General features: G+C 37.3%; 1 protein-coding gene across 2 annotated transcripts in view; it reads left to right on the top strand.

Annotated features, from left to right (window-relative positions):
• Nucleotides 1-13,099, top strand: part of LOC102885315 (24-hydroxycholesterol 7-alpha-hydroxylase) — a 64,964-nt gene extending 51,865 nt beyond the window's left edge. Inside the window, exons 11-12 of one of the 2 annotated variants that reach the window (XM_006926478.3) lie at nucleotides 9,080-9,167; nucleotides 12,129-13,099. In XM_006926478.3, the coding sequence (XP_006926540.1) occupies nucleotides 9,080-9,167; nucleotides 12,129-12,245 (205 nt within the window). In that variant the 3' untranslated portion in view covers nucleotides 12,246-13,099. The remainder of the gene's footprint in view (nucleotides 1-9,079; nucleotides 9,168-12,128) is intronic. The other variant, XM_025042621.1, reaches the window with a different exon arrangement.
• The last annotated feature ends 6,116 nt before the right edge of the window (nucleotides 13,100-19,215 follow it).

Consider the following 19,215-nt stretch of genomic DNA (forward strand, 5'->3'; position numbering starts at 1 on the left):
CCCTTGTATTTTCTTCTTTACTTTCTCTTCCAACTTACCCTTATCCCATTCTTATCTTCCCATGTTATTCTGGGTACTCCCCGCCTTATTTAATATCGGCATTTACCTGATCAATCTATCAGATTATGCCCACACCGTCATTCCCAATCAAAAGTGTGGTACCCTAGCCATAGTTTCAGGTATAGCTGAAATATTCTTTGTAATTTTAATTTTGTGTGCTAAAACTAAAAGTTTGGATAAAATATTATCTTATAACGTATTTTTTCACTTCTCTCCTTGTCAAGGTCCTCTACATCAGTGATTCTTAAAGTCTCACCCCAAACTACCAGTAGTAACATTATCTGGAAACTTGAAAACAATGCAAATTCTTGGGTCTGTCCCCAGATCCACTGAATCAAAAACTTTAGCAGTGGGCCCAGTAATCTGTGTTTTAACAAGCCCTCCATGTGATTCTGATGCATGCTAAAGTGAGAACCGCTGGTCTAGACTATTTTGCCTCCTGCCGCAAAATTGATTATATTTACCTAAAAGATTTCTTAGGGGGATGAGGTTGTGGGAAAAGTATTTCCCCTTTAACTTGAATAGCCATACTTCAGTGAAGGATGCCTGTGAAAGTATGTCTGTATGCTGCCTTCTCTGAATTCCAGGGCGAGATCATTCTATTTTCATAAGCTGCAGCTGGTAGCAGATACACTTTGGAGCCCCTGCTCCTGGCAACAGTGGCAGTTTTCCAGCCCATGCTGGCATTGCCCTCAGTGACTTCAAGAGAGGGATTCAGTCTCAAAATTAAGGCATCTAAAACTAAAATCATTAATCTCCCCTAATCCTATCATTCCTTTAGTACTCTCTGTTTCTTTTCACTGCATCACAGTTCTCCTAGACGCTTGGACTTTTAGAGTCACCCTTTACTCCTCCCTCTTCTTGGCTTTCCACATCCATTCCTGCCTCCTAAACCAGGCATTTGTGCCTTTGCATCAGGTGATGTCATAGTTTCCTAACCTTTCTCCCTGGCTCTATTACCTCTTTTTCCAATCTATCTTACTCACTACATATATATTAATTTTCCTTAAACAATTATCTGTCAGTGTCGTTCTCTTATTAAGACTCTGGCGCGACTGCCTGCAGACCAAACTCATTAGCCTTGAACTCCAGACTCTCCAAAATCTGATGTCAGTTGTACCTTTCCAAACCTCTTGAACACCTTCCCCAAAGGGTCTACTCTCTGTCTCCTAACTAAAGTGTCCATTCCTCCCCTTGCTCACGCTATCTGCTGAGTCAGGAATACCTTCACTCAACATGTCTACTTATTTAAAGCCTGTCCTTCCGTTAAGGTCTAATTCAAGTTTCTCTCCACATAAAGTCAACATTGATTATTTCAAGTCGGAGGGCTCTCTCCAGACTCCAAATTTCCATAGCCCTTTTGTTTCCACCTTTATCTTATATTTTTACCTTATGCATCGCTCCACATGCATTATTAGCAATGCGACATTACTAGCAGAGTGAGACTAGAGTCTGTGTTCTGTCAGACTTTGTGTTCTCAGTGTCTGCGTACGTTCCCTTAGCATTTATTTACAAGTGGGGAAAATCCACAAGTACTAAGTATTTAAGGAATTTTCAACATGTTTATATTTTAATGAGCTGTATTTGTAGATGTGTAATGTTGTTCTTGTAAGTGTAAAAAATAAATCTGTTATAAATAATAAGCCTCATTATTTTCACTGTTTTGACATCAAAAGTAGTATTAAGAAAACAATCCTAATATGAACATAGCTCAGCTTACTTCTGAGGAACTTCTGTAAAAATAGAAATCTATGAAGCCCATTTCTTTGGCATAAAAACCTTTTCACGGCACAGGTACGTATATGTTAGTCTTTCAGATCTTAGACATTGAACAAAATTTGGTAACATGATAAAGGCTTGAAAACACAGTTTTTTTGCCATTGCAAAACAATTAACTTTATTTAGTAGATAATTGAAGTAATTCTGCTATTTGGATTGAGAAAATAAGATTTTTAGCATGTATTACTTTATTAGCCATATTATTCATCGTTTAACTAGAATATCAAAATGTTTAGAATGTGATATCAATATTAATACTGTTTTATAACTCATGTTAATTTAACAACTAAACTAGGTTAACACTATAAAAGAAGAAAAATGTTAAAGCCTCATGATATACAATATAAATTTGTCAAAAGCCTGAATTATAGTTTTACCTTAAGGGAAATGCAGTTTTATAATATTTAAGAATATCACAAGACATAGAGTTAGTTAAAGAAATGCCTTCTTACAGATTCTAGTGGAAAACTAGTTTAATGAATGGATAAACAGTATTCCTAATTCTTTCATCAAAATATATATATCATTTCTAAAATGTTTAAATTTATACTGGTAAATCACTTGAAAACATTGATCTCATTTACAATACTCATTTGCATGATCAAGAAAGTACTTATTGAGGGTCTCCTATGTGCAATAATGCTTAAAGAAACTTCATTTTCACACAGGTATATTTCAATATGTACAATTTATTCACTAGGTCTGCAAGCACTTTCAGGATCAAAGTCCCATCACTGTCTATTGCATGGCAAATTCAAACCCCTCCGCAAACCAGCTCCTCTTGCTCTGTCCAGCTCCACCTCTCATCACCTCACCTTTCGCAGGGAGTAAATGACTTGCAGGCCCCTAGCTGTTCAAGGGCCACTTCTAAGTCTGTGCCTTGGAACAGGCTCTCCCTCTGCCTAGGTGCCTTCTCCACTGGAGCTGCCCCCACCCTGCCCCATCAGTTTGCTTGTTGTCTGTATTGTTTGTGTGGTGCCTTGCCGCTAGGGACTTGAGACGAAGAGTGCCAGGGGTCCTTTACCCCAAGGGTGTGAGCTCTGTGAAGTGCTCTGGCCCGTAACAAGGTCGCATTAGAGAAATGCTAAAAGAAGTTATAAGAAAATAGGATTTGTTTGACTAAAGTGGAAACTGTAAAACTTTTATCATTCATAAATGTAAACTTAGCCAGTATTTTCCTAGTGCTGCCGGGTAAACATTGAATATTAGACAGTCACTGCTTATTCTACTGAACACAAAATGTCAGCTTAGTTATCTGAAAGAGTAATCTCATCTGATTTACTTCTAGGAATGGAGCTAAGTACTTGGTCAGTTTATTTAAGTGGGAACTTTAATGTCTACTTTCACATGTTGGTACTCCTGGTCCCTTTCATATGATAAGGGGCTCATGCCCTCCATGAAACACTTTTTTCACAGAGCCTTGGAGACATCACTCTCTTTTTGTTTTTCTATCCCTCTGGCTATTTATCTCCTTTGCTCATCTCCCTCTCCTTCCTGACCTCCAAATTTTGGTGTATCCCAGTACCCTCTCCTCAGATCTCTTATGTTTTCTATTCACCTCACACCCTAAGTGATATCGTCCTGTCCTGTGGCTTTAAATAATTGTCTGAATAATGATGACTCTATATTTGGAGCCCTTAAATGTTCATCCCCAAGTGAATTTCTCCTAAACACCAAGCTCATTTACCCAGCTTCTATTCAGCATCTTCACTGGATGTCTCCAAGGTACTGGTCTATAACAAGCTATACTTAACAGGTCCAAAAGTGAGATCCAGAAGACAATTCCTCAACCTGCTCTTCCTTCAGTCTTCTCCAGTGTTGAGGTAAATACCAACTGTATCCTTGCATATCCTCAGGTCAAAAACTTAGAGTCATCCTTAATTCTATGTCTTTCACATCTGTAATGCAAAGCATCAGCCCGTTCTACAGAGTATATTCAGGCTCTGACCATGGCTCATGGCTGTTTCTACCATTCTGGTCCAGGTTACCACTTTATATTATCTGGAAAGTCATACTGGTTTTCTAATCAGTCTTCTAGCTTCCGTACTCATCATCTTATATTTTATTCTCAACGTAGCAGCCGGAATGCCCCTTTTAAAACTTAAGTCAAATTTGCTCAAAACTATTCAATGGCTTGTCATCTCATAGAATAAAATGAAGTCTTTAACATGTCCCACAAGGCTCTCTACACGTCTGGGATATCTCTCTGACTTTCTCCCTTGCTTGTTCATCTCTAACTGTCTTAGCCAACTCATCGTTCCTCATTCTCTTTCCTCTGGATTTTTGCTCCTTTTAATTCCTCTGCATGGAATATTGTACCCAAATACTTATACAGTGCACTCTTTATTCCAATGTCTGCTAAAATGTCACCTCATCAGAGAGACTTTCTTTATCTAAAGTATTTTAGCCTATTCCTCTATCACTCCCTTTCTGTCTCTTGTCTTTTTTATGTTATTCTATACTTATTCTCTTTCTTGATATATGCATTTCTCATTTACTCATTTACTGCCTGCTTACTACCTCTCTACTAGCATTGAAAAGAACAAGAGAACATGCTTGTTGTTTCCATTTACTGCTGTAACTTTAGCACTTAGAAGAGTATACAACACATAAAGACACTCAATAAATATTGAATGAAATAATGAAAGGAGATCTTATTATGTTTATATACTCAATATTGAATGAATGAATAATCTTATTACCTTAGCGTGTAACCTAAGTGTCAGTTCGCTGTTCCCTTAAATGTCACTCTCTTCCAGGGAGAGTAGAAAGGAAAGGCAGATGTCCTACATCCACACTCTAGTTGTCCACTCAGAATTTGACCCTTGGTATTCTAAAATCTTTGCGACACTCCCAGCTCCTCACTGAAAATGGGATGCTATTTCTTTCACACCATCTCCAGCAGAGGGGTGAAAATGAGGCTCATCACATTTCCTGTCATTTTATCATCTCTTTATCCTTTACTGAATTATCACACAAGACGGTGTAAGTGCATAAGATTTGACTAAATTTTTAAGGTAACAAAAATGACAGCGTGACAGAGAAATATTAAAATTTTACATAAAATATTTCTTTTTCCACAGTCCAGGAGAAAAGTATTTAAGTTGAGCACTTCACAGAAATTTCCCTATTCCTGAATGTTTACTCCTATATATGGGGATGTGCTTTTCTCTTTTGCAAAATAGCCCCAGAGCAGACATCCTCATTTGAGCCTTGCCCCTTCCCACAGGAGTTAATTTCACTCCAGGATTCATCTTCCTTCCTCCATTAGTACATTTCTCAAAGTATGAGTATAAAATAACACTGGGGACTTTTCAGCAGTACTGTTCATAGTTGTCCTTGGGACTTGAGCTTTTCAAAAATTTGTCCGTGATGGCACACCATGTCTAGTTCCCTTAAGATATGTCCAAATGTTTATTCTTCATATTCTGTACTGAATGGTTGACTGTCAGTTCACTATCTCTTCTTCTTTCTCTCTCACATATCTCCTCAAAACAATTATTATTTCAAGATGGTATCTAAAGCCATAAAAAGAGAATTAAATATTTACCCCCAAATTATCTAGACTGGCCTCTCTCATCGTAGTTAGTGCATTATTATAAAGAACAATACTGGTACTTTTGCTTCATACCCTGACAGCTTTTTATTTTCTTTCAACAATTTAAAAATGTCGGTCCATTGTCTTCTTTCTGGCTCTAGTGTTTTCTGATGAGAAGCCTGTGATCATTTTTAATTTCATTCTTCTTTATTTATTCTGTTTTTAAGATTTTTTCTTTATTACTTTTTTTTTTTTTTTTTTTAGTAATTCGATTATGATTTGCCTTGGCATGGTTTTCCTTATATTTATTCTCCTTGTTCCACTATCTTTTCTTTTGCAGTGTCTTACCTTCTGTCAATCCCAGTATATTTTTATTGAAGATATATATTTTTTATTGTTAGAAATTCATCCAACTTCTACCTTTTTGAACAGGTGGAGTATATTTAATTAGTATTTCCAACATCTATCATTTCTGGGTCTGTTTCTTTTGAATGAGTTTTCTCTTGCTTATGTGTCATATTTTCCTGTTTCTTCAGGCCTGGTAATTTTTGAAGAGATATAAGACATAAATTTTAAGTGTTGTGGATACTAGATCTTACTGTATTCCTTTAGTTTTAGGCTTTATTGTTCTTAGGCTTTATTAAAGTAAATACAGGGTGGCATTTAATTTAAGATGCTATAATTTCAGTACTAAGCCAATACCCTTTTAAGGACTCTATCCAACGGTCCATGTATTGCAAAATCTTTCCACTCTATCTTGTGAGAACACAGACTTCCTTGTCTTGTGTGACCTCTGGGCATTATCCAGCAGCTTAGTGCTCTTTAGCTTTCTTTTTCATCTTCCTTCTCCAGCCTCAGTAGTTTCTTCTCCCACGTGCAGAAATCAGTACTCAGCCAAATACTCAAAGAACCCCCTGTGTAGCTCTCTGGAGCACTCTTGTGAAATTCCTTCCTCTCTGACATTCATTCCTCTTTAACTTGTCCGAACCTTGATCTCTATCTACTTAATTAAGTGAGACTATCAGGTCTGTGTGGGTTCTCTCCTTGCCCTATTACCTGGAAACTGCTATAGGCAGTAAACTGGAGCAAGCATAGAACTCACCTCATTTTTTTCCTTTTTTTTTTTTTTTGGAGATTTTCACCCTACACTGTGAATCTTGCCCAATTTTTGAGTTATTTAAGGCAGAAGGATAACATTGACTTCTGTTACTCCACCCTGGCCAGAAGTGGAAGTTCTAATTTGTAAAAAGTTTGACAGAAATTTAGGTGTGAGAAATTCTGAACCTGTACACAAATTAGCAAAATTACTTTTTCTTGGAATTGCTGCTTAATTTGATATGAATCAATAAAGATTAGGTGTGTTCTATTTCATAGCCAGGTAAACTCTGTTGGAATAAATTATCTTTAGCATTTACAAGCAAGTAGGGTTGAATTTGCATCATAAATAGTCATGAAGAATTGATCCAAGTGGGTTATAACAACACCTGGGTGCTCCAGTTTTCAGTTGAAATAAAATATAGCCAAGATGCTTCAAGAATACCAGTGGGAAACAAACCTAATTATTTGATATATGAATATTAGATCATTTATATTTATTCACTCATTCAATCAACAAACATTGAAGATTCAAAGATAAATAAGACATAGTTCCTGCTTTTTGTGAAGATTACAGTATATACATGAAGACGGACAGGCAAACGATTAACTGTAATATAGTAGGATATAGTAAGATTATAGGATAAGGACATCAGTTGAGGCAGGGGTCCTCAACTGCCGGGGCTGCAGGCTGGTACTGGTCTGTGGCCTGTTGTGAAATGGGCCTCACAGCAGGGGGTGAGCAGCCGTGGAGCTAGTGAAGCTTCATCTGTATTTGCAGCCACTCCCTAAGAGCTAGCATCACTGCTTCAGCTCCGCCTCAGATCATCAGGCATTAGATTATCATAGGAGCATCGGTCCTGGTGCCTAAAAGGTTGGGGACTGCTGATTTGAGGGATGTGTAAAGTGCTGCAGAAACACAGAGAATATTGAAAAAGGCAAGGAATTGAATCTGCTTTATAAAAGGCATGACCTTCCATCACGTATTCATTTATTCAGTTAACATTACTAGGTACCCATAGTGTGCTATGCACTATGCTAAGGCCCAATAATACAGTTCCTCTTCTAGGAGAGAAATAGCTAATAAGCAATCATAATTCAGTAGATGCTATGGTTGAGATGTACACAAGGAGCCCCAGAAGTGAAAAAGAAGGGCACCTCAGTCCAGAAGCAAGTGATAGGAGTGCCTCCAAAGAAGACTGAGCCTCAGACAGGGAAAGGATTTGCAATAGAGAGCATCACCATTCAGGGAGCATGGGAGTATACAGTGTGACAAGACCATGGGTTTCAAAGAGGAGCTATTGGGGAAATAGCTAGAGGGCAGATCTTTAAGGGCTGTCTCTGTTCTTGTATTTGGAAGAAAATGAGAGCCATTGACTGTGTGGGTGTGTGTGTGTGTGTGGTGTGTGTGTGTGTGTGTAGAATGAGAATACAGTGATCGATTTATGTTTTAGGAAGTTCACTTCAGTAGTAGAGTGAAAGATAGAGTGGAGGGAGTCAAAGTGGAAACAGAGAGACCAATCTGGAAGCTAAACTAATTCAATAATTCAGGAAATGAATGATGAAGAACCACAGGGAGAAGTAGAAGCACTGGAGGTAAAGGAATAAGGAGAGGGATTGGAGAAGTATTTAGAAGATACAACAGACAGTCTCAGTGTGTAATTGGTTATGGAGGATGATGTAGAGGATTGAGTCTCTGGTGACTTCCAGTTTTCTGACCTGTGGGACTAATTAATTCATTAAGGGCTATGACCTCTAAACAGTTTACGTACCCTGAGGGTAGCTCAAAACAGCCCACTGGGTTGAAAAAAAATTAGCAGAATTTTATATTGTTATATTTTTCTCAGTTTTTTAGTTTCTATTTGTATGTGTCTTGTGAAGTAGGTGGTAAACTAATGCAGTAGAACATGTACATAATTTATGGGGAGTTCAAGGTGCCTATTGAACATTTAGGCAATAATTTCCAGTGGGCAATGAGAGTCTAGATCAGACAAGACTATCCAATAGAATTTCTGTGATCATGGAAATGTTATAAATATGTCCAGTAAGTTATCCAGTAGCTACATATGGCCATTGAGCAATTGAAATACGGCTAACACAACTGAAGAACTGAAAATTTTTTGCTTCATTTTAATTTTTTTAAAATATAAATAACCACATGTAGCTAATGGTAACCATATTGGAAAGCACAGATCTAAAACTAAGAGAGTTAAGTACTTTTACTGGCTAAGCATGTTACATACATTTTTAAGCAATTTAATCATTCCAACCACCTAATGAGTAGACAATTTTATACAGGCATATCTAAGAGATATTGCAAGTTCAGTTCCAGACCATCACAACATAGTGAGTTGTAATCTTTTTGCTGGTGGAGGGCCTTACCTTCAATTTGTAAAAAACTCAACATCTGTAAAGTGCAATTAAATGAGGTATGCCTGTAAAAGAAAAGAGTAAGTTCTTCCTTACTCTATCCTTTTAATAGTAAGTATTTATATTGTAAAGAAGAGCATATTTGCTCTGAAATATGTTTACTCTCTAGATATTCTCTATTGGTAGATATTTATGCATCTTTTACAACCCAGTAACGATTTTGTATTTTTCTTTCAGGTGGCTTGCTCTGTTAGAGATTGAAACATGTATTATTTTATTATTTTATTATTATGACTGTAGACTTCTAGACCCATTGCCAAAACAGGTAAATGTTTTCAGAATTTTGAAAAGCATGACATTCAAATTTGATATAAACTTTAACCTCTTGGTTTTAATTACTAAGGATGTGCTACTGATTTCATCACTTAGGACTGATCTTAACAGGTGCCTTACATTGATCCAGTGAGAAGATACTCCCTTAATTCCAGATCTAATCTGCGTGCCCTTTGATCACAGACCAGGACCTGCTAGCAGTGTTTCCACCCCTTAGTGTTAGGAGCTCTTCAATTATTTTCCAATTTGAACCCTTTTTTCTGGGTTAAATAAACATGGCCTTGATGTTGGGCTTATTTCCCTAGAAAGGTATGTCTGGGGGTCCAAAAGTGGGAAATCAGTGTTGGAGGCAAGTCATAGCTCTTGGTCTATTTGGAAAGCAATACCATAGAAGAAAACTAACCCAACAAAAACACAATGAAGAAAAATGAGATGGCCATGACCTTTTCTGACCTCTGACCATTGAATTTTCTAATAATTTAGCTCTTCTGTTTCTTTAGTTTTGTTCTCCTAGACCAGTGGCTCTCAAACTGATGAGAGCATTAGAATCACCTGGGTACCTTGTTAGAGCACAGAATACTAGTCCCACCCCTAGATTTTCTGATCCGGTAGGTCTGGAGAGAGGCTCAAGAATTTGCATTTTTAACAAATTCTGGTGCTACTGATGCTGCCAGTATGGGTACCACACTTTGAGGATCACTGTCCTAGAAAAAAGGGGAAATTCAACTTAATTCCAAATGTTTGGAGGTCATTTTGGAAACTCTGGATAAAAGATGCTATTTGAACTGAGGGCGAAGCTCAAAATTAAGTATTTCAATCTCAGGGCTATTCGCATAGAATTTCATGCACAGTGCTTTGATTTACACTTGATATAATAAGGCTAATGTATGAAGGGACAAATAAAACTCTTGGGTGACTTTTCAATAGAAATTATGTAAGCACATAAATGACACAAACAATATTATATTACTCACAAATATGCATTTTTCAGCACTTTCCTTTGATTTCTTTCATACTTTTATTTTAAGTACAAGTAACTAACAGTCATGAAGAGCTTTCAAAATCCTATAATGAAAGGGAAATACCCTTCACAAGTTTTCTCAGCCGAGTATAGTTTTGTTGGCAAAATGAAGATCAGGATCATGCTTTACAGACACCAAATACTAGTTCTTGTTCCCTGAGTTAGATGTCACAATTTTGCCCAGAACTGACTCAGCATTCAACTATTTCTCCACCAGTAAGAGGACACAGAAATGCTTTTTCAGATCAGAAGGATGACATTTATCAAAACCATGTGACACCTAACCCTGGAGATCAGTAATTTTGACCAGAATCTTAGGCAGGATTTTTACCGACACTTCCTTCCTTGCTAAGAATTGGATTAGTTGTATTTGTTATACTGTTCTACATACATCCTATTTCTGTTTTGATACTACTAAGAACATTTTTTAAAGAAATGATATCTCAATTCATCAAAAGTACAAGTCTAAGTTAATTCTCATGATCTCAAAGGGCATTTTATTACATAATTCTTATTCTGAAAGAGAAAGATCAATTAAAACTATTTAATTATTGGGCTTGTTTTACTAAGTTGTAAATGACGTGATCAAAAACTACAGTAAATGCCCTTCAAATTACCAAGCTCTCGTAGGATATGGGAGGGGATGGGTTGCCAAGGCATGTTCTGAACACTCTTTTGTCATGTGCAGGGAGATCATTGGACTTGGAAATCAGCTTCCCAAAAGCAATATACTGGTCATTGTAGCAAAAATCAAATGCAAGAAATCCCCAATTTAATTTGGCAACAGCCCAGTGTTTTTATTTTATCTCAGAGAATAGTAAGAAATTAACTGAATTTCAATTTTGTCCCATTAAGAACAAACAATAAGGAAACACTACAAATCTCTCCAAGATCCATGATTGGGCAGCAGGGTCTTGATGCTGCAATGGGAGCTATTTTATTTTGAGCATTCATAAGAAGACCAACTTCAATTCTCTTGCAAAAACAAGCACAATTTTTGCTAACACAATGGGGGTTTTACTTGGTTGGTTTTATTCTGTTTCACTTTGTCACGGAAGGGATGATGCAGCTATGGATCCTTAGAAATTCTCATAATACCTATGGATTCCACTTCCAGAAAAATACACACGTTTTCATGGACACAAAATTGTGGCTGCAATTTCAAGGAGTCCATGGAAACCATGCCCTCATTCTATCAACTCCCCTAAGACTCTCCTTGCCCAGGAGCCCATTCTGTGCCCTGTTGCATTCAAAGTTGACTGATGATCTAAAATTGAATCAACCTTCTCTTTCCTCACTTTTCGTCTCCCCCTCAACCCTCAAGGCTGACAGAACAGGTTGTTTTTTCTTTTTTAAGCTCCCCAGGCCTCAACGGTCTCTTCGTATTATTTGCAATAAATTGACCTCCTTTCACTTCCACACACATTCATTTTTTTGTTCATGACTAGGAAGAAAGAAATCAGAACCTGCAAAATACTCTTTTGGAAATTATGATCTCAAGTACCTTATAATGTTGGTTCATTCCACCAACACCACATTGCTTTTCAAACATCTATAACAGGTGGCGTAAAGATCTAATCCAATTATAAATGAGGTGTCACAATTTGGGCCCAGAAATGAAGAAAGAGCCTTATATGTGGTATCCTCTTTAGCCAAACAAAGGTGAAGGGTGGGTGGCAGGCCCGTAGCCTTGGAGCATGTGAAACAGTGAAGGGATTGCTATTAGAGTTAGGGATTCCCTTCTTTTCTGTTCCTTGAATAAAAGCCTCAAATTGATGTTTGCCTGTGTGACACTCATCAAGCAAACACTTCCAATCTTCCAACTATAAACTCCATACCTTTTCGGGATCATTATAACTGAATAAACTTTAGGTTTAAAACTACTGGCTTTAATCTGTAATTTCTATATTCCTTCTGCATTTCTGCTTTTAGAGTTCTCTCCATTTGGTGGGTGTCCAGCAGCCAGAAGGACAATGCCGAATTGAATATAAACAAAGAAAAATGACATCTTCTGGGGCTGAGGAGGGCAAGGGCCTTCTGGAGGAGTGACTGCCCTTCATCCACTAGCCTGGCAGCACCTAGACCTGAGCTCAACTAAAACATGGTGCTAACCCTCGTTTTAGTATTTGGTTCAAGAAAATGTCCAAATGGCATCTATATATGTGATCTCAAGAGCAGACCAAGAACCTGACATCACTCTCACTGACTACATGGTTCATAGAAGATGTTTAAATGATCAAAAAGAGGCATTCTTAAGAAGGTGGAATTTGGTTCATTCAAAATTGTATTAAAACTAAATAGAAAGAATGTCATTTGAATGAAAACAGTGTATTAATTCACCGTGAAGGCAATATACTTAAATTTCTGTTTTGAAAAAGGCTAGACTCTAAAAATATATCGAATAATGACAATTTCTGGAAATTGTCTGTTTTTCTTAATATGATTCTTAACTAGCAGTTGGAATTATTGTAAACATGTCTAATCCTAAAAGTATGAGTGAAATAATTAGCTTTCTAAGACCTAAGAAGACAGAGATCATGTCCTACACTGATTTCCACACTCGACCACGTCTAGGATGGCACTTTCTTTATAAGGCATATTCAATAAATGTATTTTCATTGATGCACTGATTTGTATTTTAATTAAGGAAAAAGCACTCTTTCGACTCAAGGTGTTTGTAATTATAGTTCAAGAGATATTTTTATTAATGGATAGAAATACAGATATGTCAAGGCAAATAACATTTGACTCATTACTTAAGACATGCCTAGAATATTTACTATGAAATCTAGAAAAGAAATTCTATCATTATTCAGGGGAAATATATGACAATAATAACAGAATAATCAGTGATGTCATGATGTGTCCTCTAATATTCAATAAAATGCTGCTTGTCTCCGTTATTTCACAATAAGTAAGTTGTGTAGTGCATGTTGTCCCCTGGATTATTTGCTTCCCTGCTAGAATTATCTCGTGAGGTTGATAATGATTGCTTAGTCATCTATTTCCTACCAATGAGCAGATGACTCCCTAGGAGAAAATTAAGTACTTTAGAGTACATTAACTCTTCCAGACTAATACAGTGATTTTGAAGCTTAGCTAGCAGCTTATAGCTTAGCTTATCAGGCTTAGGGGTCTGGAGACTGAAGGGGCTGAAGAAAGTGTAAGAAGTCCACACCAGATCTGAGAGTTAGAGGCTGTAATCTGTCTGGCAGGTTCTGCTAAATAGGCAGGTGTGTTCTCAGAGAAGGTGTGTCCTCCCAAGCAGTTGAGGCCCACAGTGAAACGCTGCATTTGCATATTATATACACTTAGGCTGAATTTGCAAACACTCTAAGCTAGTGTTTATCTCCTTGTTACTGCTTGGTAAGGATGAATGCTACCCGACAAGTTTTTGCACTTTGAAAAAGAATGCGTCACCATTTAGTTTTGCAAGTCTGTCAGTAAATACATGAACTTTTCTGTTCCAGGCTACCAAATAAAAATGAAGTTATAATCTGTGTCCATGTCTTCGAACAACGGAAAGGAGGGTTGATTTTTGTTATCACATGTGCCACAATAGCTACCTGCATATAGGTGATCTCACATTTGTATTAAAATATAATCAAAACTACATTCAGAATTCTGTTCTCTTCACCTAACCAGCAATTTGAGATCCTTCACATAGCCACACTTGAACATTGTCACTCCACCCCTAACTGCTTGTTCTCTGAAATTTTAAATCAAGACAGTCTATCCTCTGGCCAAAGCCACCTACTCTCCCAGCTCTCTCATTCATTTATTCCCACTACACTTATTTTTTGGCTTCACAGGAAGCCTAGTTCCCCAACTGACTATTTCTACTTATCAGCCTTCTGCTTCCACTTCCTTCTCCCTCCACCTGATACTCCTTAGGTTCCCTCCACCCTCATGACCTAATCATCTCCCAAAGGCCCCACCTCCTAATACCATCAACTTTAGGAGTTAAGATTTCAACATATGAATTTGGGGGTCGGGGTCGGGGCAAGGAGCAGTGGATGCAAACATTCAGACCATAGCAGGAAGTAATCCTCCACAGTTTAACTTCCTAAGTCGAATTCTGGCTTTGTGTTTTGCACCAGTGGAGGACTCCGGACAGCACCCATAAATCAAGTGCGGGTGAGCCTTCTTCTCAGGGACCACACATCTCTTGATAAAGCAGCCCAGGAGTCTGCAGATGGGATTGAACCAGGAAACCTGGCTTTCCTTAGCACAGTATCTTTTATTTTAAAAATGTTTGTAGAATAAATGTCTCCATCTTTCTTCATTAATATTAGGCTTGGATAATTTTTAAAAAACAGTTCTTTAAATTTTTAGTTTTTGGTATTTTAATAAATAGCTATAAATTGTTACAGGAATAGTATAAACTATGGGTTTTCTTGACAAAATGCCTACTACTTTCTAGAAACCAATAGTATGACCTTTTATCTCTTGAGTAATTACTATGTGCCCAGAACTTTGCTAATCTCATTTTATTTATCCACTTATTTTATTCCCAAAATAATCCGGTGCATTGAGTTTGTTATCCTCATTTTACAAAGGAGAGAAGTGGAGCTTGGAGAGACTAGGTAACTTACTTGAGGTCACACAGCTAGTAAGTGGCAGAGGCCAGATTTGAACCCAGGGAGTCTGGCTTTAGAAATGTCCTCCTAACACTAAATAGCACTGCATCCTTCCTAAAAAGAAAATGTTAACGCCGAGAGAGCACCTTTGATGTTGTCATCATAATCCACACTCTTGGTTCCCTTTTAACTCTCTGAATAAAAGTAACCAGTTTTTGTAGAGCCTACGTTACAATTGGAAGAGGAAAAGGACTTCTGATGTGCATCACAGGTTCTCTCAGCTTTCTTTCCCAGAAGACCCCACCCACTCCCTTGTGAGAACTGTGCCCAGACTGGCCTAGAATGAAACCTAGCAAATGTGGGAGGGAGCCATTCACTGGTTCAAGAAAAATATCTGATACAAATATGTCTTTTCAGTAAAGGGCATATAAATGTAAATACTGAACAAAAGTTATAAATTCTAATGCTATATTATAGCATGCCTTACCTGTTAATAGCAATTGGCTCTTTTTTGGAGCAGTGTTCTACCTTATTCCTTTACAAAAAATAACCCTGGTAATTAGAGACCCAAAATGACCATAGAGTGAGGAAGATGTATGGATTTTCTCTTCTGGCATAAACAGGAACTAGCTAAATAGCAAATGGTCTTAATTTAAGCTTTGTCTACAAGGGCTTGGAATTTTGGGAAGAATTCTAAAACAGAACCTAAAAGAAGGAATGTGGTGCTTGCTTCACAATACATGCAAGCTCTCCTTTGATTTTTATTGTTGTTTGTTGTTGCCGAAGATAAACATGTTTAGAATCATAATACATAAATAGAGGTATTAGCCTAACATTTTGATATTACTACTGAAGAAGCTGAAATCCAACCTGGAGAAATGTCATGTTATGTGCTCCCGAAGGATGTTCAGTGGCTAGTGAAGACAACCCTCCGGGTGAGACAGTTTAAGTGAATGATTCCTTGAAGACAAAAAATGGAACAAATGAATAAACTTCCAATTTCTTTTGGCCAGAAAACTTTTCTTTCCACGATACATTAATTTATAAATCTCCCAATAAAAAGCAAATTAAAGATGATAAATTTAACTCAATACTTTATTGTTTGCAGAACTCATTACACACCTTTGAGAACCCAGGGGTCAAAGAGGCACATTTTGAAAAACATGACCAGATAAGCTCTGCTTGGCAGAGACATTTAATGCTCTCTGAATGTTAGGTGCTTCCTCCAATTTCCCAATGCCTTGATAGTTATACAGCATCACATGACCAATTTGGTCCAATGGACTATAAGTAGAAATGATGAGTGTCGATTCCAAGCTGAAACACAGGACATAGGAATATAAATTGTCTTTATTTCCCTCTTCCCATGTTGTTGTGATGGGGGAGCTATGCAGCAACAAGAAGTCAGAGCCTCCATTAAGCTGGGTCTTTGAGTGTCAGAGAGAAGAGTCCTTCCTGCAGTCGTCACAGTGTGAGCAAGAACCACTGATGTTTGCTACTACAGGAGAAATTAGCCTACGTGCACAATCTCAGAAATGAAATTCTCTGGTACCTTTTATTTTTATGCCTTTAGTTCTCTTTTCTCTAATCTGATTTTATTTACAGGAATATGTCGTTTCAGTATGCTCCACACCAGTTCAAGAGTGTCAATGGATTCTACTAAAATAATTTTATGGATATGCTTGCTATGCAATAACATTTTTCAAGTCATAACATTACATTCAAAATTATATTTCAGCCGTTACTTTATTTTATGAGCAACCAATTTATTATTTAAATAAGAAAGGATTGCCACACAAAATAATTCCTGAGTCACATAGGTTATTAACTCATATAAAAGACATTAAACAATAAACTATTTATTGAACACCTACTGTGTACTAGGCACTGTGCTTGTAATTATAAACAGAGTAGAGCATAGAGGTTCGGAATACGAAATTTGATATCTAATAACTTGCATTCAAAATCCAACTCTGCTATTTTATGATTTTTGACCTTATGCAACTTACTCCTCTCCCTAAGCCTCTGGACAAGAATGAAACTAATAAGGCAAACCCTTCAGGCTTGCTATGACTTGAATTAGTACTTTAACACAAATCCTAGCCATAATAAGTGTAAAACAAATGTCAGATAATATTGTTGATTGGGTCACTTTAATCAACTCTATCATGAAGATTGAAATTTTTTGTTTTATCAAAAAAAAGTCTTGTTAGTATTAGATCACTAATTCCTTATGTAAGAACAAGAAAAATATTTAACTCTTAAGATACATTGCATGATTGAAGACCTTTTCCTGCATGATAATCAGGAATATTATTTTAAATTGCTCTCTCTCTTTATTTAATTTGCCTCACTGTGAAATAAGTTTGTCCAAAAGCAAACAAAGCAATTCATTCTTTCCATCTCGACCTATTAACTGGCACTATATATTTTATCAATCTGATTCATGGATTGCATAAATTATTTTCCATTATATCTAATGTAATATTCCTTATCTGTTTAACATATGGGACTAACCATGACAAAACTAGTTTAAGAGGTTATTTCCTACTACTTTTAAAAGTAAATAAAAATAACAATTTGAAATAGTAAAAAAAAAAATTCCAGTTGATATCCAAGGCTCTCTGTGATTGAAAATAGGAGATATTTTCAGGAGACAACTATTGAATAACAAAAAGAATATTGGTTATATTATGAGAAGAGGCATGTTCAAATTCTAGCTTGGCCCTTTAGCTTCACATAATAGTGAGGCAATTATTTCAGTTCCTGAGCCTCAGTTTCTTCACATGTTAAATGGGCATAATACATAATCTTAATTCAAAAGAACATGTGTGGGACAAATGGATATCAACATGCAAAATAATAAAGTAGGACTCCTACCTCATACCACATACAAAAATAAACCCAAAATAGATTAAAGGTCTAAATATAAAATCTAAAACTACAAATTCTTAAAAGAAAATATAGATGTAAATATTTATTACCTTAGATTAGATTTCTTAGATATGACACCAAAATCACAAGCAACAAAATAAATTTAACATCATCAAAATGAAAAACTTTGGTACTTCAAATGACACCATCAAGAAAGTGAAAAGCCAAAAAAAAAAGAAGGAAGAAAGAAATAAAAAAGAGAGTGAAAAGACAACACATAGAGTGTGCTATGGTCTGTATGTTTGCGTCCACCTCAAATTGTTATGTTGATAACCTAATACTCGAAAACATGGCAGAGCGAGAGACATTCCCAGATCTCTCCCTTTGAAACAACAATAAGGCAAGCATCTAAACTTCAACAAAAACGCTCAAACCGCACACCATCACAGCTGAGTGTGGGATCTGCACATAAAAGCTACCACAGGTCAGAACCCTGGGTGTCATGAGGGTGGGGGGACTGGGAGAAACAAAGAAGCTGCCTCTCGCAGCCACCAGAGCTCCCTGTAGGAGGAGGGAGAGGAGAGAAGCTGCTGCGAGTTGCCTGAACAGCCCTGCCTGGGAGAGATGTGAGCTCCACGCAGCCAGAGGCAGTGCTGAGCCATCAGGGCAGAAGGCAGGGAAACAGGATGGCAGAAAAGCAGGGATGGCAGAGAAACAACAGATAATTTTTACAGGCCGTGGTTGCAAAACCTAGGCCAAGCCGCAGCCTCCATTTCCCAACCCAGAGGACCCCTCCCCCCATACCCTCCGAGAACGATCACCACGGAGCCCCAGGGAAGTCTGAGTAAACACTACCGAACTGTCCTAACACTGACAGGAACTGAGACTGAGGGTAGTGAAAGGGCCGTGGTTGCAAAACCTAGGCCAAGCCGCAGCCTCCATTTCCCAACCCAGAGGACCCCTCCCCCCATACCCTCCGAGAATGATCACCACGGAGCCCCAGGGAAGTCTGAGTAAACACTACCGAACTGTCCTAACACTGACAGGAACTGAGACTGAGGGTAGTGAACATGATTAAATATCTATAAGGAAAAAAAGACATTATTAAGACTTTATATAAAGCAGAGATCCAAGAGGCTTAGACACCACCTACTGGATACCAAAAGAAAAACACCTTCTCTGCAACAGGCTAGAGACCATTATATAACAAATCTTCTGTCTGGGGAAAAAAAAAAAAAAAAAGCAGAGTACATTTCCATTAATGTCCAGGGGGAGAAATAGTTCATTAAACACCATGAACAACCAAAGTGATAAGGCATCTCAGAAATAAATAGAAAAATCTCCAGAAAATAAGCTTATAGACATAGAAATATGGGACTTAAATGACAGAAAATTCAGGGTGGTACTTCTGAAAAAGCTCAATGAGATCCGAAACAAATCATAAGAATTTTAGGAATTGAAAAACAACTACATGAGCAGAGCAAGGAGACCGAAACCCTCAAGAAGGACAGAATAGATATTCTGGAGATGAAGAACACACTGCAAGAGTTGAAAAATGAAATAGC

This window comes from Pteropus alecto, unplaced genomic scaffold (genome assembly GCF_000325575.1).
Source record: "Pteropus alecto unplaced genomic scaffold, ASM32557v1 scaffold7, whole genome shotgun sequence".
NCBI classification, from domain to species: Eukaryota; Metazoa; Chordata; class Mammalia; order Chiroptera; family Pteropodidae; genus Pteropus; species Pteropus alecto.